The sequence below is a fragment of the Canis lupus genome, chromosome 26 (genome assembly GCF_011100685.1).
Source record: "Canis lupus familiaris isolate Mischka breed German Shepherd chromosome 26, alternate assembly UU_Cfam_GSD_1.0, whole genome shotgun sequence".
Classification (NCBI taxonomy): domain Eukaryota; kingdom Metazoa; phylum Chordata; class Mammalia; order Carnivora; family Canidae; genus Canis; species Canis lupus.
This window is the reverse complement of record NC_049247.1, coordinates 10812579-10839298: the sequence shown is the minus strand read 5'-3', so window position 1 is coordinate 10839298 and position 26720 is coordinate 10812579. Positions and strand designations below refer to the sequence as shown.

The 26720-nt window shown below is 56.5% G+C and overlaps 2 protein-coding genes across 7 annotated transcripts in view; one reads left to right on the top strand and one right to left on the bottom strand.

The window, feature by feature from the left end:
- Window positions 1–8272, top strand: part of RASAL1 (RAS protein activator like 1) — a 30074-nt gene extending 21802 nt beyond the window's left edge. For 3 of the 6 annotated variants that reach the window (XM_038575158.1, XM_038575156.1, XM_038575157.1), the window contains exons 14-21: window positions 1517–1654; window positions 2202–2346; window positions 3493–3665; window positions 4764–4901; window positions 4977–5112; window positions 5921–6041; window positions 6878–6954; window positions 7203–8272. In XM_038575158.1, coding sequence (XP_038431086.1) covers window positions 1517–1654; window positions 2202–2346; window positions 3493–3665; window positions 4764–4901; window positions 4977–5112; window positions 5921–6041; window positions 6878–6954; window positions 7203–7342 — 1068 coding nt within the window. In that variant the 3' untranslated portion in view covers window positions 7343–8272. Of the gene's footprint in view, window positions 1–1516; window positions 1655–2201; window positions 2347–3492; window positions 3666–4695; window positions 4902–4976; window positions 5113–5920; window positions 6043–6877; window positions 6955–7202 lie in introns of those variants that run through there. The other 3 variants (XM_038575160.1, XM_038575159.1, XR_005379176.1) reach the window with 3 other exon arrangements.
- A 622-nt stretch (window positions 8273–8894) lies between these two features.
- DTX1 (deltex E3 ubiquitin ligase 1) overlaps window positions 8895–26720 on the bottom strand; it is a 35723-nt gene continuing 17897 nt past the window's right edge. Inside the window, exons 3-10 of the mRNA XM_038575161.1 lie at window positions 25116–25809; window positions 12735–12796; window positions 12301–12462; window positions 11963–12024; window positions 11284–11442; window positions 11020–11181; window positions 10816–10905; window positions 8895–10181 (exon numbers count right to left, since the gene is read on the bottom strand). Coding sequence (XP_038431089.1) covers window positions 9957–10181; window positions 10816–10905; window positions 11020–11181; window positions 11284–11442; window positions 11963–12024; window positions 12301–12462; window positions 12735–12796; window positions 25116–25809 — 1616 coding nt within the window. The 3' untranslated portion in view covers window positions 8895–9956. The remainder of the gene's footprint in view (window positions 10182–10815; window positions 10906–11019; window positions 11182–11283; window positions 11443–11962; window positions 12025–12300; window positions 12463–12734; window positions 12797–25115; window positions 25810–26720) is intronic.

Genomic DNA, 26720 nt, shown 5'->3' with positions numbered 1-26720 from the left:
TCTCGCCTGGGCTGGAGGTGCTAAGTGGGACACAGCTGTGGCAGGGAAGTGGAGAGGCCAGCTCCCTAGACAGTCTGGCCCTTGTGGGGGACCCAGTATCAGTGACACCCAAGTGTCCTCTTGTTCTCAGCTCCCACAGTTAGCAGAGGCCACGGGCAAGGAGCAGGGATGTTCTCAGACCCGTGAGGGTGGATGGGGTCATGGAAACCCAGGGGAACCCCTTTTTCTGCCGCTCTGACACCTGTTCCTCCTTCTTAAGAGAGGAAGTCGAAGAGCTCATATCAAAGACTCACATTACCCTGGAATGTGGCAGGCGAGGGGGCAGTGGCCTTGGGGGCAGCTCAGGGTCCCAGATGAGTGGGAGTGGGGGCAGAGACCCTCCCTCTGGACAGTGTTAAGCACCCAGCTTTTGGCAGGGCTCCCTGTGAATGCAGAGGTACCGCAGGAAGCTGGCACGCACCCAGGGAAGGTATTGTCTCAAGTGTGAATACAACCCCTAAATAAATACTGGAGCACATTCTTGGGCTAAATATAGCTAGGCAAGTGTGAAAGGTGGGTGGGGAGTGATTTGGGGAGAGCCAGATGCACCCAGGATAAAGGCACACCCTCTCTCTCAGTTCCCTCTGCTGGCGCTGGGGGAACCAGTCTCTCTTGCAGGTAGGTGGCCCAGGCCTGGCACTCACACAGAGGGGCACTGCACTCTACAGGTTGTAGGAGGCAGGGGCTGGGGCTAGGGGGCGCACACAGGACAGGCTCAGGAACCAGCTGGACTGGGTTCACTCCTGAGCCTGTTTCCTCATCCAGAAAATGAGGGAAATAATACGTACGCCGTACGCTGTACACCGTGGGATTGTTAGTTCAGGCTGGTTCCTGACGCTCAGCAAGTGGTCCACGGGAGAGTGCGATGCAGGGAGAGTGCGATGAAGAGCTGAGAGTTCCAATCCTACCTGGGTTCAGGCCTTGGCTCTGCCATTTACAGCTGTGTGGCCTTGGGCAAGTGGCCTCTCTTTGGGCTTCAGTTGCCTTCTCTGTAAAACGGAGATAGAACCCCTCCCAGGGTGAGTACTAAATAAATGGATGCAGAGGTATCTGGTGTGGTGCTGATAATGCAATAAATCATAGACCAGGATTGAATTCTGCCTCTAGTCACCAACTGTGTCACCTTGGGCAAGTCGCCTGGCATCTCTGAATTTCTGCTTCCTCATCTGTAAAAGGGGAATATGATGCTGCTTCGTCTATAGGGCTGTGCCCTTCGCACGGTGCTTGGCACAAGGCAGACTCTGAGTATGTTGGGCTCAAGCTGATTGTGCAGGATTGGTATTGTCACTTTATTTTCCAGGTGGAGAAACTGAGGTCCAGAGAGAAAAAGCCATCTTGGCAGACCAGTATGGTCTCCTGGCCCATCTCCCATCCCACTTCCCCTTGCACCACCCACCTATAGTCTGTGCTGCCTCAGTTTCCCCATCTGGGCAGTGGGTTCCTGGGGGCTCCTCTCACCCGCTGCTCCTCTTGGCAGGATGTGAAGTACCTGGCCATAAGTGGCTTTCTCTTCCTGCGATTCTTTGCACCTGCCATCCTCACCCCGAAGCTGTTTGACCTCCGGGACCAGCACGCGGATCCCCAGACCAGTCGCTCACTGCTACTCCTCGCCAAGGTGCCGAAAGTGGAGTCCCACATCCTGGGGGTTCTGAGCCAGGGAAAAGCATAGGCATAGAGCTGGAAGGCCAAACTTGCAGAAGACCCAAATGAGACTCAGAGAAAGCAGTCTGAAACACCCATTAGCCCTCCATCCTGAATGGGAAGGCATTCATTCATATGTTCTCCAATTTCTTCTCTTGAAAAGAAAACCCAAGCCTTCCAGGAGGAAAGCAGGAAGCGGGCTAGTAGTCATTTATACCTTAGTATGAATTAGACCATCTTTGCCAAGTGGCCATATTTTGAGGTTCCGATGGGCTCCAAAGTATGCATGATAGGATCAGGAGTCCTGGGGAGGGGAATCGGGCTCCAGAGGGAACAGAATAAGGGCACTGGGGGTGCATATCTGTCCACAGGGAGGGGTAAATACTGCTCAAAGCAGATGCTGCCACGAGTCTTCTTTCATTGAGCACTGATTTGAGAATCAGGGGCTCTGTTCTGGGTTCACAGAAGGCCCTTCCCCTGCAGTGACCTCGGCTCTGGCATCCCCTGCTTCTTTGCTCCAGGCTGTGCAAAGCATCGGAAACCTGGGCCAGCAACTGGGCCAGGGCAAGGAGCTGTGGATGGCCCCCCTCCACCCTTTCCTGCTGCAGAGTATCTCACGTGTGAGACACTTCCTGGACCAGCTGGTGGATGTGGATGGGGAGGAGGGTGAGTCCCCTGTTCCTGCCACATCTGGCTTGTCACTCTATGGACCCTCGGGACCTGCCTCTCCCCACCCCACCCCCAGAACTGAGACTGTGGACCAGTGGGTCAGCTACTCAGTCAACTAACATCTCCTGGCCCCTACTGTGCTAGGTCCCAGAGATGAACAGAGCTCAGGCCCTGTCCTCCAGGCCATCTCAGCCAATGTGGAGATGTGTCTGAGTGCTGTTGCATGCTGTGCAAGCAATCAAAAAATATCTATTAAGTGCTTACAAGACACTTCCAGGTGCTGGGGAAACAGCAGCAGACAAGACAGAAGAAATCCTGCTCTCAAAGCAGGGACCACAGGCTATAAACAAGATGAGTTAGCATATAATGTAGTATGTCCAGGAATGACAGCATAAGGAGAAAAAAGAGGGAAGAGAATGTTGGGGTGGGGGTGGCAGGTCCGACTTTTAGGTAGGGTGGACAGAAATGACCTTTGTAGGGTGTTCTTGGAGCAAGGACCTAAAGGAGGACAGAAAGTAAGCCATGAAGATCCCGGGGAAGAGAATTCCAGGCTGGGAACCGCATGTGCAAAGGCCCTGGGGTGTAGCAACAAGGAGGAGCCAATGCAGAAGAGTGAATGAGGGAGCACAAAGGAGAGGTAGGGGCCAGATTGTGTGGGGCTTTGTAGGCGGCTGGGCTTTGCTGTGCAGTGAAATGGAACGTGGGACAGTTTTAAGCAGAAGAGTTGGAGCTAAGTCTGTATCACAGTGTGGGGCCCAGGGCATGAGATAGTTGGATGCAAGTCACATAGGAGGAACCTGTCCAGATGTGAAACCCTGGTTGTGGCATAGCAGGGTCCCCATGGCTGGCATTGGGGAGGGACTCCCCAGGGTGGCTAGTTGACAGGTATTCCCTGGACTGACTTCATGAGGCATGCCACCCTGCGGGCTGCCTGCACCACTGTCTACAGAGCTTCAGGAGAGGGACTGTTGTGGCCTACTTTGTGCTCCTCACCCCACCTCCAGTGATACCTGGAGGAGTGTAGCACAAGGCTGTCCTGTCCATCGTCCTGCCTCATGCTCAGCCATAGAAGCCCAGGGTACAGGGGCAGGGCAGGTTGGGCCTGGATATGAGGGGTTCACTGTCCCCCTCCCCATTTCCCAGAGGCTGGGAGCCCAGCCAGGGCCCTGGTGGCCCCCTCGGTGATTGTTCGGGAAGGTTACCTGCTGAAGCGCAAGGAGGAGCCCGCCGGCCTGGCCACACGCTTTGCCTTCAAGAAGCGTTACTTCTGGCTCAGCGGGGAGACCCTCTCCTACTCCAAGAGTCCTGAGTGGCAGGTGGGGCTCCAGCCCACAGTGGAGGGGTTTCCAGTGGTGGTTGCCCTCGTAGAACTGCCTCTCTGTAACCAGGGGGAAACTGAGGACAGGATGGGGCAAGGACGTAGCCAATCCAGAGTCTCAGTCCAGGCTCTGCTCACGCCTTTGGGCCAGTGTGGGCACAGGACAGGCACAGGTACTACCTACATTCACCATCAGACATCCTTCAGAATGTGCACCTGTAGTGGCCTGCACACCACCCCCCAGGTGTGGACATGCCCAGGACACGGACAATGGTAGCTGCCCTCAGGTGCTCCCACCCAGCTCTATGCCCACGCGCTATCCTACTCCCATAAAATTGAATCTGCTAGCTCAGACGTCTCCGCCTGGCTGTGTAGGTACACGCAGGCTGGCATTGGTTCGCTCACTCATTCATCAAACGTTTTTTGAGTGCCTACTATATACTATGCAGTGTTCTAGGCGCTGGACATACAGCAGTAAAGAAGACATAAAATCCCTGTTCTCCTGAGCTTGCCATTGAAATCCACAGCAACTCAGGCACCTGCTGGCACATTCGCATTTCTGTGTCTGCCCACCCGTGAATAGTAGCTAAGGCTGGACAGGGGTGTGGTTGCTTATTATTCCCACTTCGTCAGCAAAGCAGATATTCTAGAGTTCCAGTCCCCGGTTTCCAACCCCAGCTCCACTAGCTGAGTGACCTCGGGAGGGTCAGGTAGCCTGCTGAGCCTCAGTTTGCTCGTCTGCACATAGACTCAGCCCCAGAAATGTGTGTAGGTTGATAAATGTGGAGTGCCGGGAAGCACATCCCCTCTGCCGAGCCCGCGGTGGCTATGCCGATGGGTGATGGTGATGGAAGCTGGTGCCGGGGGAAGTTGTCGCTGCCTTGCAGTGATGGGGCGGAGCCGGGGACTCGCGGCCTGAGACAGTGGTAGTGCACCCGGATTACAGAGAACACAGGCTCTGAGTGTCCCACTCCGGGGTGGGGGGCGGGGAGCGTGGCGGGGACATCCCCTGATGCTCGTCCCCAAAGGAAAGCTGTCCCTGGGCCCCGCCGCTCCGGCCCCCAGCCCACCCGGCAGCGACAGGCCTGTCTCCCAGATGCGCTCCTCCATCCCGGTGTCGCACATCCGCGCCGTGGAGCGCGTGGACGAGGGCGCCTTCCAGCTGCCGCACGTGATGCAGGTGGTAACGCAGGCCGGCGCGGGGGCGCCGCACACCACCTACCTCCAGTGCAAGGTGAGGCGCCCAGGATGGGGCGGAGGGCGTCCCTCGGGTCCCACCCCAGCCCTGACCGCCCCTCCATCCCTGCAGAATGTGAACGAGCTCAACCAGTGGCTGTCGGCCCTGCGGAAGGCCAGCGCCCCCAACCCGGACAAGCTGGCCGCCTGCCACCCCGGTGCCTTCCGCAGCTCGCGCTGGACCTGCTGCCTCCGGGCTGAGCGCTCAGGTGAGGGGGCAGGGCGGGCTCAGGTTCCTCCCTCCTTGCCTGTCAATCAGCGGTGTCCCACCTCCGCCTGGGCTGGCTGTGCAACCTGGGGCAAGTTCCTCAACCTCTCTGTGCCTCAGGCTCCTCAAGCATGAAATGGGGTTAATGAAAGTATCTGCTTTCTTAGGTTGTTTCGAGGATGGAGTGGGTTGATAACACACAAAGCACTTAGAACACTGCCCAGCACATAGTGCTCATTACATGTGAGGTATTTTTTAAGCACCTACTATGCCAGGCATCTAGTGGTACACAGGCGTGAGGCTTGCTCTGGAGGCAGACAAGTGAATGACCAGACAATTGTAATAGTCTTAATGAGTACCAAGGTGAGGCTTTTGAGGCTCTAGGGAATGCCTCTGACCCAGCCCCAGAGTTGGAGATCAAGGAGGGCTTACTGGAGGAGGTGCTGTTTAGCTGTGACCTGAGAAGAGTAGGCATTAAGCAGTGAAGTTGGTGACAAGGATGGGGTAAGGAAGTGTTGTAAGTGGAGTAGAGAGCATGAGCAAAGGCCCGGTGGTGGCCCAGGAAGAGCTGAAAGATTGAAAAGGGTCTGTGTGGCTGGAGCCTGGACTGTGGGAGGAGCCTGGAGGGGGAGTGAGGCCACTGCTCTGCTGGGCGGGAGTGGAGGCAGTGGAGCTTGGTGAAAGTAGTAGGTTGGGAGAATGATTTTAGAGGCAGAAGGGTCGGGGCTTGGCGACCATCTGCCACGGTTGGGGGGGCGCTTCTAGAGGGGCGAGGGGAGGTGGTACTGATGGTGCCATGTTCCCCTCAGCTGCTGGTTGTAGCCGCACACACTCGGCCGTCACCCTGGGGGACTGGAGTGACCCACTGGATCCTGACGCTGAGATCCAGATGGTGTATCGGCAGCTGCTCCTGGGACGGGACCAGCTCAGGTGGGAGCCCCCAACAGGCCCACTTCCCCCGCTATGACCAGCCAGGCCAGCTGCCCCGCATGGCCTGCCGTGTTCATTTATTCATTCTCTCCGTACGCTTCAGCTGAGCTCCCGGATGCGGGGTGTGCAGGCTCAAGGGGAGAACTGGGAGGCATCCTCAGGCAGGCCCCAATGCAGAAGTGGATCTTGGATCTTTTAATAGTCGGGACTCCTGAGACATGGGCACAGGCCTGGGATGTGTTCCTGTTCCTTCTTGGTGGGTTTCCCCACTATTCTAGAGTTTTGTTCCAACTCCTCGAGTGGGTTCTGAAGCTGCCCTGCCAGGCTTCGAATTCTGGGCTAGCCACTTACTGGCTGCATGATCTTGGGCATGTTGCTTATCCTCTCTGTACCTCCGTTTCCTCATCGGGAAAGGACGGATAAGAATAGTATCTTCCTCATTGGGTTGTCCTGAGGGTCAAATGAGCTAATACAGGTGAAGCGTTTTGTAGATGCCTGGTCACAGCTTTCAGTAAGTGGTAACAGTTATTATGCTGTGCAACCTCGGGCAAGTTACTTTACCTCTCTGTGTCTCAGTGGACTGTATAATGGAGCCACAAGTAAGTACGTACCTCAGATACATTTTTTTTGTTATAATTAAATGAGTTAATACACGTGAAGGGCTAATAATAGTGTCTGGCACTCTAAGTATTTGCTGTGATGATGGGGGGGGGGTGGCGGTGGTGGTGACTGAAGGGAACCTGTGGTGTCTCCCGCAACCAGCAGAGAATCTCTGGGGTGGTGAACAAGATTGGGAGTCAGGGACCAACCTTATCTTTCTCCCTTTCAACTGCCAGGATAAAATTCCAGGAAGATCCCAGCATAGATTCAAGTCCGGAGGCAGACACAGAGAAGGGCTCCAGGGCCATGGAAGGTAAGAAGCTAAGGAGGTCCCCTTTCTTTGCCTTCTCTGCCACTCCCACAACTTGCCAAGCACACTCCTGTGTCCTTCCCCATGAGTGTCCCATTTGCAGTTCACCAGCAGGTGTGGTGAGTGATGGGATGGAGTATGGGGGCTCTCAGGGCTAGGGCCAGTCTGGAGCCTGAGCAAGCCATTGGGTCTGGGTTATAGCCACCCGTCCGGCCTGGCTGACCCCCCGTGGTTCCCTGTCTCCCTCGTAGGGGCCTGTCCTGATGCCCTGGCCCAGCAGAGAGCGGCAGCTGCCCGCCTGCTGGAGGTGCTCGCAGATCTGGACCGAGCCCACGAGGAGTTCCAGCAGCGGGAGCAGCAGAAGGTGGCCCTGGGCCCCCTTGGGCACTGAGGAGATGCCAGAACCAGCCCGGAAGGAGGAGGAAGGAGCCAGCGGGTCCTTCTCAGCACACCCTGGCCCCTTGGGGCTGTCCTGTACCTCGTTGACACTGTAGCGTGGAGGCTTCCAGAGATCTCCTAGTCTCAGTGCCCTAAGTCCAGAGCCCTTAGCATGGAAGCCCTCTGGCAGGGAGCTGGCCTCGTACTGAATGAATCTCAGTTTCTGGGCTGAGGCAGATGGGAGTGGGGACTCATTTGGCTCACCAGACTGGGCTCTTCCCACACCAACCAGGCCAGCCTGGTCCTGAGCTGCTGCATACAACTGTACCTGAATCCCTGACACTTTGTGGCCTGGTTGCCCCAGTCAGGCACTAAAGAGACTCAGCCCTTCCTGTTTTCACGTCTGCCAATCCGTTAAACCTCATTGATCCTCCTGAGCCCTGCCGTAGCCAAGAGTCTTAGCCACAAGCTTCCAGAATCAAGTTCTCCTCAGGAATAATGGAAGCTTGGAGCCCAATGTCCCAGACTCAGACCCTTGGAGCCTGGGAAACCTTGGGCTAGGCTTTCATCCCATCTTTTGGCCTCATTTCATGCTGTATAAAATGAGGAGTGTCTAGATGTGTGGTTGTCAAACTGAGGTCCACGGAGCTGGCTTGGGAGCCAGGGAGGGCTTTCTTAGACCGTGGTCCAAAGCTCACTCCCTAGGTTGTCTTCTAGCAATGTGGATTCTAGGACCCCACCCAGACTTTCTGAATCAGAATCCGAGGGAGTGTGGAGGCAGGGATCAGGATTTTTAACAAGGTCCCCCTGGTGATAAAAATAACATGAGATTTGATGATCACGGGGCTGGGCAATGTTGTATATTAGGGTTTGAGGTGAGATTTTGTTTGAGAATGAATCATAGAGCGTAAAATGTTTGGGAACACCCAACTGACAGAACTGGAAGGGCCTCCAAGGACTCATTTCTGGTTTTGTGTGACTAGAGGGTGGGACAGAAACCAAAGCTGATCTGGAGGTAAAGGGGACCCGGAAAGATGCGGCGCGATCCCAAGGATGGTCAGCAGGGGTCGCCTGGAGCTGCAGCCACCCAGCATCCTGGGATGCTGCTGAGCTGATGGGAAGCTTGTTGCAGATCCTGGATCTGTTCCTAGACAGACTGGGTCCTCCTTCTTTAGGGCAGGGGCTGGGGTCGAAGCAGCCGATCACGGTGTCCCCTAGCTCCTTCATGTCTTCCCGGAGGCTCTCAGCTCCCAGCGCAGGTCCCTCGTTCCCAGTACTGTATCGGGGGGCAGCTGCGTGCATTGTCTTGTGCCGTGCTTCAGAACAGCACCTTCAGCCCTGCCCTCTTGGGGACTAGGACTGGGAGGGTCTGCCTCTGTCACCCTCACACTCCTCCCTGACTACCCCAAGAGAATTCTGGGGACCCCTCCATCTCCAGCTGCCCACTGCTGAGAGGGCCAATGGTCCTGGGGTCATATTTTGTTGCAAGCTCCTGGATGAGGTGGACCAGAGGCCCCCAGGAACAGAGTCACCCACCCACCCCCCTTTGGCAGGAAAAGACTGAGTGAGGAGGAGAAAGACCATTTATTTCTCCACCCACAGTGGGACTGGTAGGTTTTCAAAAGAGCAATCGCTGGCGTCCCTTTAAATCTTGGCTGTCTTCCACCGTGGCAGCCAATCAACAGAGGCGGAGCTGGTGAGTTGCCTGGGCAACAGGCCCCTGGTTGGCCAAGACCATCAGCCACCCCACTGCCCACTCCCAAGGAAAGGGAAATGGACTCTTTGCTGTCCGGTCTGCTTCTCAGCCCTGCTGGCCTAAGCTAGGCCTCCTCGTCTTACTCCTGAAGCCAGAAGCTCCAGCCTTTGGATCTCGATGTTGGGAGTGATTTGATGGAGAGGATGGGGTGGGGAGGAAAGGAGAACAGTGCCTTTATCTGGGACAGACATAAGGCCCGGGGATGGGAAGGCAGAGGAAGGACGTCAGAATCCCAGAAGGATGAAGAGACACAAGCACAAAATAAGATCCCTCTGGTCCCCCTGCCTCTGGCCCGCTCCTCTGCAGAACTGCTCTGATTTGGGGCTCCTACCCCATAGGCCCTACAACTGCCCATTGGTGGGTGGCATAAGTGGGAGGAGGCTGAGCTTCCCAAGGGCCCCTTTCCCCCCTAACCCCAGCGGGCCCGCAGGTGTATGACCTGAATCCTGCTTGCTGACAAGCCTGTACAGATGTGATAGAGACACAGATGGGAATCCGGATGGAGTATCACAGGGGTCTTCTGTCTCTTCCCCCCCAGTTTGGGGGTAAGTAGAGGCACGTGGGTGTGCGTGCATGTGTTCAATAGGACACGTGTGTTTGCGTGAGGGGGTGGGGCTCTGTCTTTTTGGTAGGGAGGCTGCTGTGGTTCCTGGTACTCTCCTGGCCACCCTCTCAGGGAGCTACAAGTCGGAGCTGGCTGGCCTGCCATCCTCCTATCATTCCAACTCCCACCAGCCAAATCCCCAGAATGCTTCTGGCTATCACAGGCTCCTCCCCAGCCCTGAACTGGGGCCACCAGGACACACCTGGCGGAGGGAGGCAAGTGCCAGACCAGGGGCCAAGCAAGAGGGAAGGCGGGCAGCCTTGGGCCTCAGGCCTTGGCTGCAGCCTCGGATACACCCTGGGCTGTGAGCTCAGCCAGCACATTGTCTAGGTAGCTAGCATCCGGGTAGCCATGGCCTGTGAGGTTGGATCCAAACTCGGTCTTGTGGTGGATCTCATTCCACACCACGGTGTCTGACTCGCCCGTGGTGCTGGAAGTACCGATGGTGAAGATAAGTCTCCGCTCCCAGGCGGTGATGAGCAGCCTCAGCACCTGGCGGGTGGGCACCAGGATGGGCATGTGGGTGAGTGGCCCGAGCCCCTCCAGCCTAGCCTCCCTCCTTCCCTGGCCACGCTGTGGCTCCCTCAGCTGCCCTCTGTGCCCTGCAGCGTTCCCAGTGGCCGCCCAGCTTGGCCGTTTCCTTAGATGGACTCCCAGTAATAGCTCTTTGCAGATCATCTGCCTCTCTCATCTGGGTCTCCACTTGAAGACCCTCAGCTGTGTTTGGTTCACTAGATAGCCATTTGGTGACTTCTTAGGCAATATTCAAAAATCTGGAGATGTCACATGAAAATCAGAACGCCTGGCTTCTCTTGAAAAACAAAAAGTGAAGCGGACAAGCCAGAGTGTGATGGTGAAGAGCGTGGATGGACTGCCTGGGTTGAAATCCAGTCTCTCCCACTTACTAGCCGTGTGACCTTGGGCAGGTTACTTGCCCTGTCTGAGGCTTCTCAGGGGTCAAGACCTTGACCTCACCAAGCTGGAAATGAAATGTGTGTGAAGCAACCAGCAGGGCTGGACAAGCCCTGGGAGGTAGTGATCGATGCTGGTGCAGGGAGGAAACAGGGATTGCGGGTTAGGGGGACCCTGGCCTGCTCCCGCACCCCTGCACCCTCAGGGCACCCACCTTCCGGCCCTTCTCGTTGTTGGGCAGATAGCAGTGGCGCGGGAAGCCTCTCGCGGTGAACTTCTTGCCTGGGTTGGGGTGCTCAGGGCCCTGTGGGGAGGGCGGTGGGGGCTTGAACCACGGACAGGTGTGAGGGGCCTCTGCAGGGTTCAGAGAAGTTGAGGTCAGGGGTGGGGGGTGGCATGCGGGGGGTGGGGTGCCCACCTGGATGCCTGTGGGGATGTCGTAGACAATGCGGATGGTCTGGGTGTCAGCGAAGCCCGGCAGCGAGTGGGGGATGAGATGGAACTCCATCTTCCCGGGCGGCTGAGTGCCTGTCTTCTCTCCGTAGATGGCCTTGCAGGTGGGGCACTGCAGGCTGCCATCCTGGCGCAGGGAGGCTGGCGGTGAGGCCCCCAGGCATCCTGGCCCCGCCCCTCTGCCTGTGCTCCCCCCCCCCCCCCCCGCCCACCCCCCAGCTCCACTCACCTTGTTGCCATTGGAGTACATGGCCACGAGGCACAGCAGGTGGTACATGTGGCCGCAGCGGCCCAGGCGGCCCACGAGCTCGGGCCGCACACCCTTGTGCCGAAGCACGCCCTCGTAGCCCGATGCTGTGGCCAGGCGCTCCATGCAGATGGTGCAGTCCTGCGGGGGCACAGGGGAGACTGAGGACTGGCCAGGGCAGGACGCCCTCGGGTCAGCGCTGCCCCTGGGCGGGGCTGGGCCCCCAGGCCCCCAGGCCCCCAGGCCCCCAGTGGAGGCAGGCTGCCCCACCTCCTGGGCGCACTTGGCTAAGGGAGAGGACAGCCCCCTGGGCCAGTGCAGATGCATGGCAGAGGAAGACGGGGCTGCCTCACACCCCTCCAGAGGGATTCAACGCTTAACCATCAGAGGCAGAACTTAAACATTGCATGGAAAATATGGGTGAAAATCGGATGCAAAAACTGTCCATCGTCAGAAGACTGATAGGCTTCTATGAACTTGAGGCATTTCCGTTTATCAGAAGACCTTGCGTAAGGGAGAAAAAGCAAGCCCAGGACTGGGAGGAGAGGCTGTAACACACAGGCCCGCGGGGGGGGGGGGATGGGAGGTCAGGGGCTGGGGAGGCGAGGCTCACGCCCTCTGCCCAGGCCGCAGGCCCCAGGGCCCTCCAGTGGGGGCTCACCTCATCGGGTGGGTTCTTCACCTTCTGTATGTACCTTCGAACCACATCCTCGGGGTTCTTACCTGCAAGGACACAGCGGGGTGTGCTCGAGGGTGCCCAGAGTCTCCCCCTCAGGGCGCGGCTCAGGATGGGGTCAGGAGTCAGAGTGGGGTTGGCAGGAGTCACCTGTCAGCGGTTGCCGCAATCGGAGTTGGTGGCAGAGGGGATCAGGGGAAAGGGAGCTGAGACCAGGAGGTGGAGGTGGAGTTCTAAGTCCTAAGAACAAGCTGGAGTTGAGGGGTTGAGAGGCTGGGGTCAGGGTTAGGTCAGTGGGGTCAGGGTCGGCGCGGAGGGCGTACTCTTCTTGAGGTGCTTTTTCTTGGTCTTGCGGCACACCCCGGGCACGCCGGGCACGGGCTTGACGTCGCTCTTGCTCACGGGCGGCGGGTGCAGAATGGGCTTGGGGGCTCGCGTGAGGCACACGGGCAAGCCGGCCGCGCACAGCAGGATTCCGGTCATCCCTGAGGGGGCGGCGGGGCGGCAGGGCCGTCAGGGGCGGGGCGTCCTCCCGGCCCCGGCCCCGCCCCCCGGGCCTCCCGCCAATGGGCGGGCGCCGGAGGCCTCGTCCCAAGCCCCGCCCCCCGCTCGGCCCCGGGTGGGTGGGCGGGGCCGCCGAGAGGCGTGTCTCCCGCGGGCCCCGCCCACCGGCCCCGCCCAGGGGCGGAGCCACGGGCTACAGGTGGGGCCGCCTCCCCGCGGGCCCCGCCTTCCGTCCCTCAGGGCTGGCTCTCACCTGCCAGGGCCGGGTGGACCGGCCCGGTACCATTCAAGTTCTTCACCGGGAGCGCGGGGACCCTGAGGGGAGAAGAGAGGCCGCGGCTGGACTCAGCCCCACACACACATCAGGGGATCCTGCCTTCCTTCTGGCTCCTGGACGTACTCGGCCGTCCTTGTGGCCTGTCCCCGGCACTTGGAATGATCACCGGTGACACAGACATCCTTCTATCATGGGGTAGGGTGTGACAGGGACCTCTGCCCCAGTTATGACGTAATGGACCCCTGGACTCAGTACAGACTCTTCCCCACCCCTCAGCTGGCCTCTCTTTGAGAGCTTGCCGGCCAACCGCCCCCTTTCGCTGGCCACTGTGCCTGAAGCCCAGCTATTAGTAATGCAGCCATTTCAGCATTTCTCCCAAGTTTGCTATATGGAGCCCTCGTCCCCATAAATGGTTGTGGGAAAGAGGCACTCAGGGATCAAGTAAGGTATGAAACACTTCACTGTCTCCTTGAAAATTCACAACATCTACGAGTACACGGAAGGCTCTGATAAGTCTTGCATAAGGAAATGTGATTAGCAATGATAAATCCAGGTTTTCCAAATCCAGGTTTTCTCACCTGGGAGAGGAAACCATGAAAGTATTACCGACAAGCTTGTGCAAGTCACTTCACCTCTGTGACCCTCGATTCCCTCACCTGTGAAATGGGGATAATATAATACCTCACCCACAGGGCTGCTGGAAGGGCTGAATGAGAAGGTCTGTGGCCATCTGTACACTGTGCCTGCCTGAGTCCTCATGACTTCAGCGCTTGGTTACGTAGGTGATAAGGTCTGGCTGTTGACGGGCATGGAGTGCTGGATGGATATGTCTTGATGAAGAGGAGTGTTCTCAAAGCCAGGGGGACCAGAAGGGCTTGGGGGATGTGCCAGGAGGGGGTGCAGGAAGGGATGGGGGCAGGGACAGCTGGAGAAGTTGCTGCCACAATCCCGTCTGCCCGCCTGAGGTCTGAGCCCGGCCAGTGCTGCCTGGTCACCTGCCCCTGGCAGGCACAGTCGCTACTGGGCAGCCGGCTGGGAAGCATCTTTAAAGCAAACGGTATGCTTGGCAGGCTTGGGTGCAGCTGCAGTGGATACACACACACACACACACACACTCCAGGGGAACAGGTGCTATATCTCCATACACACACAAGTACACAGAGACAGATACATACGACGTGGAGAACAGTGAGCAAACAGGCACCTCCCCACATCACACACACAGACACACAGACATACCACCCCAGATACATGCACACACATATCTCAGGAAGCTCATTCTCCATACACAGATACAGAATACATGCACTTGGGGAACATGCCACACACATTTGCACGCAGACACACAAGCACACAAACACATCAGCACACTAGGGAACACATACCATACATATATACAGAGATACACACAGAAGCATCTCAGGGAACACAGTCATGAACATACAGAAATTCAGACAGACACACACACACACATACACGCACTTCTGCATGGAAAACACCATATAAACACATCCACACACACATCGGGGAACACACCACACACAGGTACACCCATGCACACACTGTAAGGGCATCTGCTTGGAGCAGGGAAGCCAGCTCATGCAGCCACCCACTGCACATGGGGACACATGCAGATGTTCGCACCGTACATGGGACACACAGACACGCTGTGACCCACACTCCCACACTCCCACACACCGACAGATGCTTGGCTGGGGAGGTCCACACTTTGCATAGAGTCATATGCACACATGCACTGCACACAACCTCTCCGCTCTGACTGCTTGGCAACACAGGCCTAATGTGGGTCTACTGCAGCACTCCTCCCAGACCCCTCCAAGAGTGTGGGGAGTGTCTGGAGCAGATGTCAGGCTCATCGAACACTTCAGTGACCTGAGCCACTGAACTGAGGGAGGTGCTACTGGCGGGCAGGCCCCCAGCACCTGGTCAGTTGAGGTGTGTGTGGGGAAAGATGCTGTGCCTCACTTTCCCCATCTGTAATGGGGATAAAGCCTTGTGAGGGTTCAGTGAGTTGAAACATACAAAAGTTTGGTGCAGGGGTGTGAGTGGAGAAGGATTTTCTCCTTCTAGCAGCCTGCTGGGACCCAAGAGATGGGGCTGAGTTTCCATCTGACCTCTCGGGGTCTATCATAATCCTCCAGGACCTTCCTGTGGGGTATCACCTAACCCCATCCCTTCCCATACTCTTACAGGAAAGCAAAGGGGCATGTAACTCAAGCTTCTCCTCTTCCCTACCCTGTTCTTCAAAAGAGTTCTAGTATAGACACACTGCTGAGGCTCTCAATACTTCTAGATGTCCCCCAACTCCTTCCTTCCCCTCTGTATCATGGGGAAAAAAATCCTTCCTTTTCTCCAGAGCCATCTGTAAAATGGATGGCAAGAACAATATTTAGCGTGCAAATCACTACTTCTTGTTGCCTACCTGTGGCAGACATTACTAATCCATCACAGCACTGTCGAGCTGAACAGAATCCTCAGGACAGCCTCTACCAATCAGTGAGGACAGTTGGCCACCCCAGGTCTCTCTAATGCCCAGCATCTGGTCCAGCTCATGGCCGCAGTCTTGCTGAGTCTTTGGCCTGGGATGTAGGCAGGGGGGGCACCTCAGAAGGGAGGTTTCTAAATCTCAGCTGCCCTACAATTTCTGGCAGCCCTTAAAAACCACAGAGCCCGATTTACAAAAATTAGTCTTGCTCCTGGGAAGGTTGTGGATAGGGTGTGACAGTGGGGCTGTTTTTTATTTACTCATCATGAGCTGGGAACAGTCTGAAGGCAACCCCCAGCCTCTCTCAGTCTGCAAGCCCCCTGAGAGAACCCAGGGTAGCAGGGTTCCCACGATGCCCGAGCGTGGGAGCCACCCGGGGCCCCCTTTTGATGTGGGATGCGCTGTTTCCTCCGAGTCAGCGAGAACATCCTCCTGCCCTGGACAGGAGTCTGCTGCCCGCAGGCCTCCCGGAAGGGGGGCCGGCCTGCACTCTCTGCTCCACCCTCTTGGGGCCCAGCCTGGCAACGGGTAGGAGGAAGCCATCAGGCCCCCTTGAGATCTGCTCTGACCAGAAGCCAGGCCTGGCTACCCCAGGGTGGAGATGGGTCCCACTGCCACACTGGTTTTCCTGCTGCCTTTCCCACCTCTGCTTCGAGTCCTGTTCTTCCTCTGCCCTCAACCCCACACAGATACTACTACCTTGCTCAGGGTAAAATCCAACTTCCTTACCCTATATGAGATAGCCAGTATCTATCCCTTGAACTCCATTTCCTTGTGCTCACCCCTCACTCATTCTATTACAGCCTCCCTGATCTTTGTGCTATTCCTTGAACATGCCAGCCATATTCCCACCCCAGGGCCTTTGCACTTGCTGATCTCTCCCAGAATGCTCTTTCCCAGATGTCTTCATACTTTGATCCCTCACTTAACACAGATTTCTGCTCAAATGTCACTTTATCAGAGACCTTCCCTACCATTTTACTCCAGAGAAATCTTTGTTTTTTCATTACCTTATCAATTGATTGATTGTCTTAGCACTGACCATGACCTGATTATAAAGTCTTTGGTCTGACCAGGCCCTTCCTGCCTCTGTGACCTCATATCCTACCCCCTCCATCTCTCTCCTCTGGACACATCTGCTGTGGCTCTAACCCACTGAGCATGGTCCCCTGTCAAGGCCTTTGTAGCTGCTGTACCCTCTACCTGAAGGCTTTCCCTCCAGATGCTGAATGGCTCACCTAGGTCTCTGTTGCAAATGCCACCTCATCAGAGAGACCTTCCTTGACCATCTGGCTTCAACCCTATTTATAGCACATAGCAGGTGTTTGATAAACACTTGTTGCATGTATGAAGGAAGCCTGAATATCGTGAAAACATTCTGAGCAGATGACTCCCATGCACATGCTCAGGCACACTCTCCCCATGTGTTCTTTGCACATTTGAAGTGAGCCTTGAAGCAGCGGTCCCAGAGAAACACTGTCTGCAGCCTTTAGTGCCCTGGAGCTTCTCTGCCAGCACTCACGCTAAGTCGGCATCCTGCGCAACAACCCATGCAAACTTTCCCTGAGAAATTCCAGAAATGCTCCACATCCCACTTGGGGCAGAGGTTCCATGGTGAGGTTTTGGGCAACCCAGGCATTGCACACAACTGTCTTAGTAAATGTGCCACATATAGAGTGGGGTGTTCTCCGTGGTCAAATATTCCAGGCACTCACCATGAGCCCAACGCTGCTGTCATGCTTCACTCCCTCATCTAATCATTCCCCAAAGTCTGTGACATCTCATCAAAGAGGTGAAGTGATTGTTCAGTGGTAGAGCCAGGACTCCAGCCCAGGCTGTCAGACTCCAAAGTCTGTGCTCTTAGCCATGCTACACCAACTAAGTTCCCTCACCATGGCTTAGAGGACCATATAGGAGGCTGTGTCTGAGAGAAAAACCCCTGGGACTAGTCTGGGAAAAAAGGATGGGGCGTTTGGCTTTCCTTCTTGCCAAGAAAAAGCAGAGATGCTTCATGTCTGCACCGGCTGGAAGGCAATGTTCAAAGGCAGGATGAGATAATGCAAGATTTTCCAAGCTGCTATTCCTCACACTGTTCCCTACTCTTTCCCTGCCTGGGCACCTCTGCCACACTGTTCCTCCTATCCATACTGTCTATTTCTAATTCACATCTATCCTTTGAAGACAGGTTCAAAGGCCACTGTCTTCATGAGGACATTTCTGATCTACCTTAAGTGGATTCATAGCCACCCCCTTTTAGTTCCCAAGGGACAATCTTTCTTTTCTTTTTCTTTCTTTTTTTTTTTTTTTTTTTAGGATACAGACATCATATCTTGCTTTCTGATTGTGTGGTTCCACTTCTATCTCTTCTGCCAGATTGTGAGCTTCTAGAAATGTGTCTGAACCAGCCCTATGACCCCAGGATTGTGGCTGAAACTCCACGCAAATGGGTTCTCAGGAAGTACTGAATGGAGGATGGAACCAAAGGAGAAATTGGCCTGCTAGCTCTGTGGTCCCTTCAGAGGACCCATGGTGCCCTTAGAAACTGCAGTTCTAATACCAAATGTCCCCCCAGAGACAAGGTTGAAGCAGGAATAGCAAATACATGGCATACATAGTACTACTGCCAATCCTCCACCCATGGCAGGCATCGCCAATCAATCCCAGCACTCCTTTCTACTGAGCCAAAAATGCAACTTCAGACTCCTCCTCAAGAGCGCTCCAGGAAGATGTAACCATTCAAGCAGAGATGGTGCATGAGATGGAATCTGTTTGTCGTTTGTTATATGGATGATGGGACTACGGCCAAGAAAAGGGAAGTGACTTCACAAAGGTCACCCAGCTGGTTAGTGGTGCAGTTGGCACTGGTTCCCGGAGTTTCTGAGTCAGAGGCCAGGGCTGACCCCATCAGGCTGATCTGTGGGGCACCTGGAGTTGAGCAAGCTTTCCGAGCCCACTGTACCCTACAGGTAGGCTGAAGTTTTTGACCTGGACCCTGAAGGTGGCTCAGGCCCAGGCTGTATGAGAAGCTATGCAAGTGGACCCATCTGCCTGCTCTGGCTGCCTCTCTCTATCCCAGGTATAAAGGGAAGTTCAGGACCCCGGGGAAGAAGGAAGACACATGGACATTCCCTTTAGGCCAGCTGAGTTTCCATCTCTCTGCCCACATCTGGCTTTCCTTTCCACCCCTACCAGACATGTCACATTCTCTGATGATGGGTTCCAGGTCCCTCGATTGGCCTCAAGGGTCCTCCGGACACCTGACACTTACCCTGTGGTCCTCTGGAGGCCCTTGGGAGGCTCCAGCCTCAGTCAGTTGGGTCCAAGTGGGTGAGGAGAGGGCAGTAGTGAGAGTGCCACGTCAGGGGAGAGGCGCAAGGAACAGCACCTGGAGAGGCTCCATGTTCCTTGGGTCTGCGCCCCTCCCCCACCCCCATTCAGTGCCCCCTGCACCCGTACCTGACCCCTGACCCCCACAGTCCTGGGGCCAGCCAAGTCCCCACTCCTACTCTCTCCCAGGGCTTGCAGGCCAAGGACATCACGGTGAACTCCAGGGTGCCCCAGGGGCCCGGCAAAACCTACAGGCCAATCACAGCCACTGTGTGGAGGCCTTTGCTCATTCCCCCTTTCTGCCTGGACAAACCGCTGAGCCTCTATGGGTCTCAGTTTCCCCTCTGTCAAATGGGACCTCTCATCCCTGCCCCTGTCCACTCCTAGGGAATAACGGGTGCAAAAGTCCCCTACAGACACTTTTTGAGGGGTGGTGGCCACTTAGGGCCAGATGTATCCAGAGGCCTGGGGGCTCAGCCTCACTCTCCTTCAACCCCCTGGGCTCCCAACCCCCCAGAGCAGTGCTCTCTCAGGGGAACCCTGGCAGGGGAGGGCCAGGCTGGCGGTTCCCACGGCCCAGGGCAGCCACATGCAGACAGGAGTGTGTGGTTTGGCCTCCCAGGGAGCAGGGCAGGAAGTGCTTCAGGTCTGGGGCCGTGGTGGTGTTTGGTTTGACCTTGTGGTGAGGCGCCTGGGGGAGGGAGCAGAGACTGCACCCCAGTGAAGCCAGGAAAAGGGGGAGGGTGGACAGGCAACAGGCCCACGGAGACACGTGAGGTGAGGTGACTGACGGTGAGACTTGTCATGTTGTACTGTTCAGTACTTTGTTGTTTTCGCAGCATTGAAATGTAATGTCTATTAAAGCACTGGAGAACAGAATATGAATTCTTTAAAATAAAAACGTACAATCATTGGTGGTGGAAAGTAAAAAAAAATGGGAGGAAAACACCCAAATACACCTACAACATCAAAGCCCACCCCAAGATGGGTTCCTGCCTCCTGCTTTGGCCTCACCTGCGGCATATTCTCAATATCCAGAGGGGACCTGTTACAGCAGAATCACACCAGTCTCTCTCCAGCTGACAACCTTGCTGGCTTCCATTTTACTGGGAATAAAAGCCAAAGTCCCCCCCGCAGCCTCAGGGCCCTAGAGGACTGGCCCCATTTCATCTCTGACCACCCCGCCCCCGCACCTACTACATACCCTCTGCAGCCTCTCCAGCCATACTGACCTCCTCAAACATACCAGGTCTGCTCCTGCCTCAGGGCCTTTGCACAAGCTGTTCCCTCTATCTGGAATGCTCCTTCCCCAGTTCTCTGCATGGCTTACTTCTTAACCTCCTTTAGTCTTTGCTCAAACATTTGATCCTCAGTGAAGTAACCTCTTCTGACCTCTTTATTTAAAATTACATCACTCTCATCAGCCCTTATGTGTCTTCCACTCTTTATTTTCCCTCTGCAGCAGTTACTCCTCTCTGGACCACATTCCAGGATTTCTTTATTTAGGTTATTATTCATCAAAAAAAAAAAAAAAAAAAAAAAAAAAAAAAAAAAAAAAAGGTTATTATTCATCTCTCACTAGACTGTGGTTCCAAGAGGGTAGGGATTATCTACTTTGTTCATCATTGCATCTCTAGGGCCCCAGACAAGGCCTGGCACACAGTAGTTGCTCAATATATATGGGTTAATTCATTTAAAAACAGGTAAGCTATAGAGAAGGTCAAAAGAAACAGCAAACTGTGACAGATAGAAAGATGACAGCTAAAGGGTTAATGCCCCTAATGCATAAGGAATGTGTACAAATCAATAAGGAAGCAATAAATTGCCCAAGAGAAGGACAAACAAAAGGAATAAACAGGTAATTGGCAAAAGAAGGAACCACAGCAGCCAGCAAATGGGAAGAGGTTCTCAGGCTCACTGAGAACCAGAGGTAGGGAAATGCCACTCAGGGCACCTCTGTGGCACTACTCAGGTTGGTGTGGGGTGCGAGTCTGCTAGGGATGGAAGGAGAAGAACCCCTTCCCACTGCTGACGGGTGATGCAGATGGTGCGTGCAGGCTTGAGAACACCGGCACTGTGACATCTGGCCTCGTGCTGGACAGCAGCCCCGCCTCATGGGTGCAGAAGCCAGGGGCCAGAGAGGGCCATGAGTTCACTAGGGTCACACAGTGAGCGGAGAGGCTGAAGTTGGGCCCATCCACTCCCCCCGGGTCTCCTTGACACCCTGTGGCATCAGGGCCCGGTCTCTGGGACCCTGGGGTGGACAGGCAGGGGAGGGGAGGGCACCCCCAATACCCTTGCCGACTGAGGATTTTGGATCACACTCCCAACTGGGGGACCCTGAGCAAGTGGCAGCCTTTTGGAGCCCCGTTACTCCCCCTGAAGAGTGGGGAAAATTGGACTGGCCAAGTGGGGTTTCTGTGGGCACAAAGACAGGCAGCGCATGTAAAAGCTGTGAGATGAAGCCTGGGACAAAGCACGGGCTCAGTAAATGGAAACAGGCCTGCAGCTGTCCCCTCGCTCCCTTCCACCACGTGGGGTGGAAACTCTGAGTCTGCCCCACAGCTGCGTTCCAAAGTGCTGGACGCTGCCCTCTCAGGAGACAGGGCGGATCTTCCCCACCCCTGCGTGGCCCCCCGGGCCCAGATTGCCAGCTGGCTCCCTGCCCTGTCATAGGGGCAGTGGAAAAATACCCAGGCCAGGAGGACACTCCAGCCCCATTGGCTGTGTGACCTTGGGCAAGTCGCTGCCCCTCTCTGGGCCTCCTGTCCTGCTCCCCACCCAGGGCTGAGATGTGATCATACTTCGGGGTGGGCAGTTTTAAAGCTTTGCGTGCCATGGACCCCGCTGAGCTGGCACACGTGAGTGGTAGTTGTCTTAGCTCCATTTGGCCGATAGGGAAACAGGCTAGGGAGGTGAAGCCATGCACCCAAGGTCACCCAACCAGGAAAGGCCTGGACTCGGGGTCTGTGTCAGTCTTGTGGGGCAGAAGGAAGTACCGAGAAGGGAGCAGGGAGGAAGAGGAAAGGTGGAGGGATGCAATAACAGACAGATGGACAGAGACACAGAGAGCCAGACACAGGGACCCTATTATCAGCTGAATTGTGTCCTCCTAGAACTCCGATGTTGAGGTCCTTACTCCCAGTCCCTCCTTTGGAGACGGGGTTCCTGCAAAGGGGACTGGAATGAAGTCTAATGACATTGTGTGTGGGAGCCTAGCCTATGACCAGTGTCCTCACAAAGGAAACTGGACACATGAACACAGAGCCTAAGAGACCGTGAGGAGGGCCATGAGGGCTCTGGGGTACGGGGGGACCAGGGTGAGGCCTGGGGGGCTGGCTGCAGGGCTCCTTGGAGACCCCCATCCCTCTCCCCCCATAGGCTGTGCCCTGGCAACAGCTGCTTCAGCCGGGAGGAACCCGACCCGCCCCTCATTCCGAGGCAGCTCCATGGGTCCTGTGCCCACACATCCCCCTGCCCACCACCCCGCTCTGAGCCACACAGCATATTCTCAGCTGGGCTTCCTTGGGGAAGAGGGTCGGGAGCCTTGACACAGGCTTGTCTGGCTGGGCAGGGTCTGCCTGGGTGGGGTGGGATGAGAAAGCCCTTGACGGTTCCAACCTCCCCCCTTGCCAGGCCAATGTCAGTTCTTAGGGTAACAAAAGGCTCCCAGGGGGCAGAGGAGGGGAAGCAGCACAGACTGGGCGGGGGCACATGGCTGGGGAGAACAGAGTTCCAGCAGGTCACAGGAGGACGTGTTCAATGATCAGTACAGCACCTCCAAGGAGAAATTCTTCTCCCCACAGCCCTCTTGAGCTCAAGCACACTCTATAGCTCCCCAATGTTGGCAGCACCAAGCCCAGGCTCCCCTAAGTCCCCACACAATCCGGCTCTGTACCCCATTTGGGAAAAATCTCAGCCCCTACTGTTCCAGCAGGAAACCTCCATCCTTGTATGGTTTCCAGAACCTGCTGGACACATTCTCTCCTCCACCTCTTTGCACCTGCAGTGCCACTGCCTGACTAGTCCTTCTGACCAGCACCGCACACCCCTAGCCCTTCCCTGAATGTGCCATGTTCTCCAAGCCTCGCTGAATTGCCTCTACCTGGAACAGCCTTTTTTCAGATCTGGTTACCTCCTCAGAGGGGTCCTCCCTGACCTGCTCACTCCCTCTCGGCCACACCACCCCAGCACTTCCCTCTCCAGCCACTGTGTTCATTTAGCTCATTTACTTGCCGTATGTCTGTCTCCCCGTCTCTCTGGGCCCAGTGTGTCTTGTTCAATTCTGTGAACACACACCCACGATACATACTTGGAGAATTAATATTGAGCAATAAAAGCTGAGTAATTCCCAGCCTTCACTGAAAGACTGGATTGCATAAAGTCCATCAGCGACTAAGAAATCCAGTTCACCTGGAAACCCACTGAACATACGGAGAAGGGATGTAAAAGGTTCCTGGTACAATTCTTATGATCACTTTGTAGGATACATGCGAGTATTTTCTATTCTACTCTACTTTATTCTATTCCATTCCATTCCATTCCATTCCATTCCATTCCATTCCATTCCATTCCATTCCAAGAGAAATCTGGTTACAACCTTTTGATTTCATAACGCACCAGTGGGTTCCATCAATACAGCTCCAGAGAGAAGATTCTCAAATTTTTGCTGAACTTCCCTGGTCCTGCCCCCTCCCACACCCACTTGGGCTTGTTGACTACTCTTGCTGTCATTCCGGGGCCTGCCAGACCCCCCTTCTCACAATAGATCCAAGCAGCTACCCACAAGGAACACTCCAGTCCCATGACCCCAAGTGGATGAGTCCCTCCTGCAACATCTCCCCAAGAGGACATCCTGACCTCCACAGGGCCCCTCTCTGTTGGCACAGGGCCTGCCTGAGGCTGGGGCCACATGGGGTGCACCTCTGCTTGCACCCCTCCTCTCCTCCTGGAGGAAGGACCTGGGGGGAAGATGCAGGGAAGAATGACAAGGCTGCTGTAGTCCACCTGAGGAATCATGAGTCATCTGCCCACTCAGAGCCCTGGCGGTGGCTCCCTTGCCCCCACACCGACCTTCTCCCTGGACGCTAAGAGTCCTAAGTGCCACTGCGGCAGTATTGCGAGGAGTAGACACGGTGTTCAGGTACATCGTGTCCCCACACAATGGACACCCTGCCTCCCTTTTCCAGGTGAAGAGGCTGAGGCTCAATGATGGGGAAGGACGCTCCTTCCCCAGACAACACAACTCACAAGTGCCTGAGAGGGGATCTAAACCAAAGTAGTCACTTTCAAAGGTACAGAAGCCAGACAAGGTGGCCAGCTTTAGGGTCCCTTCCCTTCTGCAGCCTGGACGTGGTGACCTCAAAGGTTATATCCAGGGCCGACCTTTGCTGGTCTTCCCTGGATCATGCCACAGCGATATAAGCAGAGCTGGCTTTTGGTGCCTGCCTGGGGCCTGAGACAACCCACACCCCACTTGGTCATTTCCCTTCTGGTCTGTCCCAAGGTCAAGGGCTTTGCTCCTCCTCCTCACTCCCACTCCCTCAAGCTGAGACTGATGGGAGTCAGGGCTCCAGGGCAGGCAGCGGACAGACTAGCTGGGTCCCTATCCTGGAGCCTGGAAATGCTCTCACCCGGGGATTTCCACCCTCTCACTATGATCGTAGGACGCATGACAGGGTTCCCTTCCTCAGTGAAATCGTGCGGGGAAAGCCGATTCACAGGAGATTCCTAAAAGGGCTGCTCTGGCTAGAACAAGAGCAGGGAGGCTGGCTCCTGTGTGCCTGACTTCTTATCCACCACCCCCTGCTGCCACTACCCCAGGTGACTCGGGAGTCTCAGCAGCGGGTTGAAAACCACAGTATTAGCCCAAAGTCCCGGCGATACTTCAGGTGCGGCCTAGGGAGGAAATATTCTCAACAACGGGTCAGTGCTGGTTGGAGCCTCCGCAGGAGGTGGCCAGAGGCTGGGGAGGGGAGGGGTGGAAACCCTCTAAAACTTCCAAGACAACACAACACCCGCTCTGCAATCCTCGTCCTCTGAATTCCAATCCCTGCTCTCCAGCTGGGGGACTGTCAGAAGGTAACACACCCCACCCAGCCGGGGCCTCCCCACCTGCAACGGTCACGATAGAACCGTGTTGGGGGGGGAGGGCAGGTAATAAATGAGGCGCGGCAGACAGTTTAGCCAGTGATACACGTGGAGCTCACTCCATACTCCATTTCTGTCGCTTTGACACCCCACCCCACCCCCGCTTGTGAATTGTGTGCTCCTGGGGGTGTATGTACCAACCCTCCAGTGCTTGGTTTCCTCGCCTGTAAACTGGGGGTGATGCCGGGACCTACCTCGTACCGAGTCCCCGCGCATGTTGGGAAACCAGCGAGAGCACGTTAGGGGGCTTAATGAAGGCTTGGCACAACGCGGGTACCTGCTAGACAGGCCCGCGACTGTTGGGGTCGCTGCGATGGATCGCGCGCCGCTAGCCCTGGGGGGCAGCCACCCTGCGCCCCCGGGGCCCGTCTTACCCCGGCGGGATGGAGGCGCGTGCGCTCGCGCTGGCGGCGCGCTGGGGCCCGGGCCGGTTGAGGTTGTTCTGCCCCGGGGTGGGCGCGCCGCCGGGGGCGCTGGGGCTCCGCGGGGGCGCCCCGGGGGGCGGCGCCGGCTCGGCGGGGCCCGCGGCGGGCGCGGCCCAGAGCGCGGCGCCCGCGAAGGTGGCGCTGGGGCGCACGGCCAGCGCGCCCGGCGGCCCTCCCGGAGGCCCTCCCGGCGGCGGCGGCGGCGGCTGCGGGGGCGCGGGGGGCGCCTTGCGGCGCTGCGAGGCCAGGATGGCGTTGGAGGCGGCGCGCGTGCTGTTGACCAGCAGGCACTGCTGGCACGAGCAGGGCTGGCCCGAGCTGGCGCCCACGGGCCACGACTGCGACTTGGGGATGGAGCCGACGGTGAGCGGGTAGGCCAGGTCCAGGCGGCGGCGCAGGCGGCGGCGGCGGCGCGTCTGGCGGTTCATCTGCGACATGCTGTTGAAGTAGATGAGGTAGCAGAAGCCGAGCGACGAGAGGTCGAGCCACGGGTGCTGCTTCTCGTAGGCGTTCTGGATGGTGATGCAGATGTCCATGTCGTAGGCCGTCCACGCGCCGCCGTCGTTCTCCCACTCCCACACGATGCCCTTGCCCGGCGCCGACGACGGGTCGTAGAAGTTGCGCCGCACGGGCCGCATGGTGCCTGCGCTCACAAGGGGAGGGCGGTCAGAGCGCGCGGCCGGGGTGCGGGCCCAGCACCCCCCACACCTGCCGGGAAGGGGCGGGGCGGGCCACGCCGGCCTCCTGCTCGCCCCTCCCCTCCCTCCTCCGGCTTCAATTCAAGCCCCAGGCCCGAATTCATCTCTTCCCCAACCACTCCCCCACTGGCTCGCTCCTCCCTCCCTCCCTCCCTCCCTCCCTTCCTTCCTTCCTTCCTTCCTTCCTCCCTCCCTCCCTCCCTCCCTCCCTTCCTCCTTCCTTCCTCCCTCCCTTCTTCCTTCCTTCCTTCCTTCCTTCCTTCCTTTCTTCCTTCCTCCCTCCCTCCCTTCCTCCTTCCTCCCTCCCTCCCTCCCTTCCTTCCTTCCTTCCTTCCTTCCTCCCTCCCTCCCTCCCTCCCTCCCTTCCTCCTTCCTTCCTCCCTCCCTTCTTCCTTCCTTCCTTCCTTCCTTCCTTCCTTTCTTCCTTCCTCCCTCCCTCCCTTCTTCCTTCCTTCCTCCCTCCCTCCCTTCTTCCTTCCTTCCTTCTTCTTCCTTCCTTCCTTCCTTCCTTCCTTCCTTCCTCCTTCCCTCCCTCCCTCCCTCCCTTCTTCCTTCCTTCCTCCTTCCTTCCTTCCCACCTTAGTTCCTGCATTCATATCTTCCTGGGTTTCCTTCATTCAATAATTCTTTCATTGGATCTTCACCCATGCCCGCAGTCATCCCTTCTGCTCCTCCCTGATGCATGTCTTCTCACTCCCTAATTTAATTCATGCATTCAGCCATTCTCTCACTTACTGCCACCCTGTTTAAAAATGTGCCACCCCTCCACATACTTCCTTTCCTCTCTCTCCATCCCTGCTTGGTTTTCTCCATCTGGCATAAGTTCTATTTTACAGATTTATCTTGTTTTCTGTCT